The sequence below is a fragment of the Colobus angolensis genome, unplaced genomic scaffold, assembly GCF_000951035.1.
Source record: "Colobus angolensis palliatus isolate OR3802 unplaced genomic scaffold, Cang.pa_1.0 Scaffold97, whole genome shotgun sequence".
NCBI lineage: Eukaryota > Metazoa > Chordata > Mammalia > Primates > Cercopithecidae > Colobus > Colobus angolensis.
Genome location: NW_012123709.1, coordinates 269,371 through 271,799, shown reverse-complemented (window position 1 = coordinate 271,799; position 2,429 = coordinate 269,371). Strand labels below are relative to the sequence as shown.

General features: G+C 33.1%; 1 protein-coding gene across 1 annotated transcript in view; it reads left to right on the top strand.

Annotated features, from left to right (window-relative positions):
• The window catches only part of CASC5 (cancer susceptibility candidate 5), a 102,920-nt gene that overhangs the window by 89,505 nt on the left and 10,986 nt on the right, over positions 1-2,429 (top strand). The window contains 4 exon segments of the mRNA XM_011932713.1: positions 545-623; positions 784-823; positions 1,696-1,797; positions 2,229-2,364. Of these exon segments, the coding sequence (XP_011788103.1) occupies positions 545-623; positions 784-823; positions 1,696-1,797; positions 2,229-2,364 (357 nt within the window).

Genomic DNA, 2,429 nt, shown 5'->3' with positions numbered 1-2,429 from the left:
CAGACACATGCCACTAGCCTGATGATTTCTACTTGTCTTTGCTGCTGCATACTACATTCTCCTGTTTTTCACCAAAGAAAGTAGTCTATATTCCTTGAGCTCCCACGGCTCTTTTGCTAGTACTTCTTATTTTACCCATCACATCTACTTGTATTATAGTTATTTTGTATAGTGTATCTTCCTGATTAAATTATAAGCTCGGTGGAGGCAAGAATCAGCTCTTCTTTTTCTCCATATCCTTCAGAGTCCCTAGGACTATGTTTCATTCAGAGTAAGTGCCTAGTACATGTTTTTTGCACTGAATTGACCACGAGTACATGAATTCCATAGTCTAAACTTCACCCCTTTGTTGACTACCTTACTTTCTCTTTCACAGAAAAAAAAAATATAAGCCATGAGACTGGTACTTCTAAACTTTCTACTACCAAAGAAACAATCTCTCGTTGTTTAATAAATTGTTTTTGACTGGATTATTCTTTTTTTTCTTCCTTATTTTGTTTTCTACTTATTTTTTACTGAATTATTCTAACACATATTATCTATTTTAGAAACTAAGAATTTGGAGGATGAAAAAGACAATCCTGTGGACAAATGGGATTCTGAAATGAGAGCTGCAGAGAAAGGTAATTGAATTAGTTAAGGAGATAAATGGGTGTGGGAGAAGCCCTTCTGTTCTGAGTTTGTTTGTATACTTAGGTGAGATTAAGTTAGGTAAAAACATGATTTTTGTGGCAACATTCTAATATGTTTGTTCTGTTTTTTTTTTTCTTTTTTTTTCCAAAGAATTGGAACAGCTGAAAACTGAAGAAGAGGAGCTTCAAAGGTCAGTCTTTAATCCAAGTGTTAGAAAATATAATGCTAAACTACAGAAGGCTAGATGACTTCCTGCCTCCAGAGACTGACAAAATTGGGGACATGAGTCTTGACTTAGGCTGACTCAGGGCTTCTCCACTTTGAATGGAAACCTAGAGTCCTTCTTAGTCAACAGTAGTTTTGAAACACTTACTGTTTACAGGGCATTTATCCACCACAGTGTTTCTCAAGCTTGAATACTACCAGTATCCTTTTTGTTTAATAAATATAAATATAAACAAGTATAAAATGAAGTATATATTTCTTAGGCCTATAAATCTTATTCAACTATAAATCTAAAAGAAAGTAAATAGAAATAATGACAAAACCACTAAAATTCTAGTTGACAACATTAATTTGACAGGTAATAGTGTTTGGCTGAAATTAAATTGATACTAGCAAAATGATTAACAAAGATATGTTCTGTTTAGCTCTAACAACTAAACAAAACCAAATACAGGCAAAAAAAAAACAAAACTGACATCTCAGTTTTAAAGTAGATCTTATCTACATTATGCTCATATTTTTATATTTTTGCTTTTTATCAAAAATATAAATGTAATATTTAAACAGTATCTTAACATGTGAATCCCAAGGATATCTTCATGGATCCTAATTTGAAAAACAATGATTTATGTGTTTCCCAGGTAGACGCACTTCTAAATTAATGCTTATTAAAAACAACAACAACAACTAAGAATGCAGAAATGGATGCCATACACCTAACATTATTACCCCAGTGGGGAGTCATGTAGCATGCGACTTTAAACCTTTTATATTGATAGAGTCTGAATTCTCTAACAAAAGCCTTATCTCTCTCTGAATATCTGCTTTTATTTGCAGAAATCTCTTAGAACTGGAGGTACAAAAAGAGGAGACCCTTGCTCAAATAGACTTTATGCAAAAACGAAGAAATAAAACTGAAGAACTGCTGGATCAATTGAGGTAAGGAAATGCAGGTGTCATTTGTTTGTGTTTTATTTACCTTGTGGTTGTCTGAAGGGACTGGAGCAATTGATGTAATTTTAGTTTGTTGGTGTTCTTAACCTATACAGTGCTGTTTCAAAAAGAGTCGGTGTACTCAGCAGTAAGTTGAAAATAGAGTAGAAGAACTCTGGAATTATAATTTCTCAATATTTTATACTTTTCATTGCCTAGACTTGGTGTTTCTCCGATATACAACTCAAGATTGAGTTCTTAGTTATTTTAAAAGCTTAAGTTTGTACATTCACAATATTTGAATTGAAATATTGTCTCCCAGTCCAGTGGAAAAACATTAGCAGCTGCTGTTGGTACTGTTTGGGTGGTATCAGAAGTTCTCTTTTATCTTAATTTTAAAAATGCTTTTTAAAAATCTTGTTTTTATCTCTCTTCAGCTTGTCGGAGTGGGATGTTGTTGAGTGGAGTGATGATCAAGCTGTATTCACCTTTGTTTATGACACAGTACAACTCACCATCACCTTTGAAGAGTCAGTTGGTAAGGAGCCAAAGTGAGATAATTCCTTTACAAAAAAATAAATGGCTACACTCACTAAAGATTCAAATCTTTATTTTACTATACTGATAACTGTTGACAT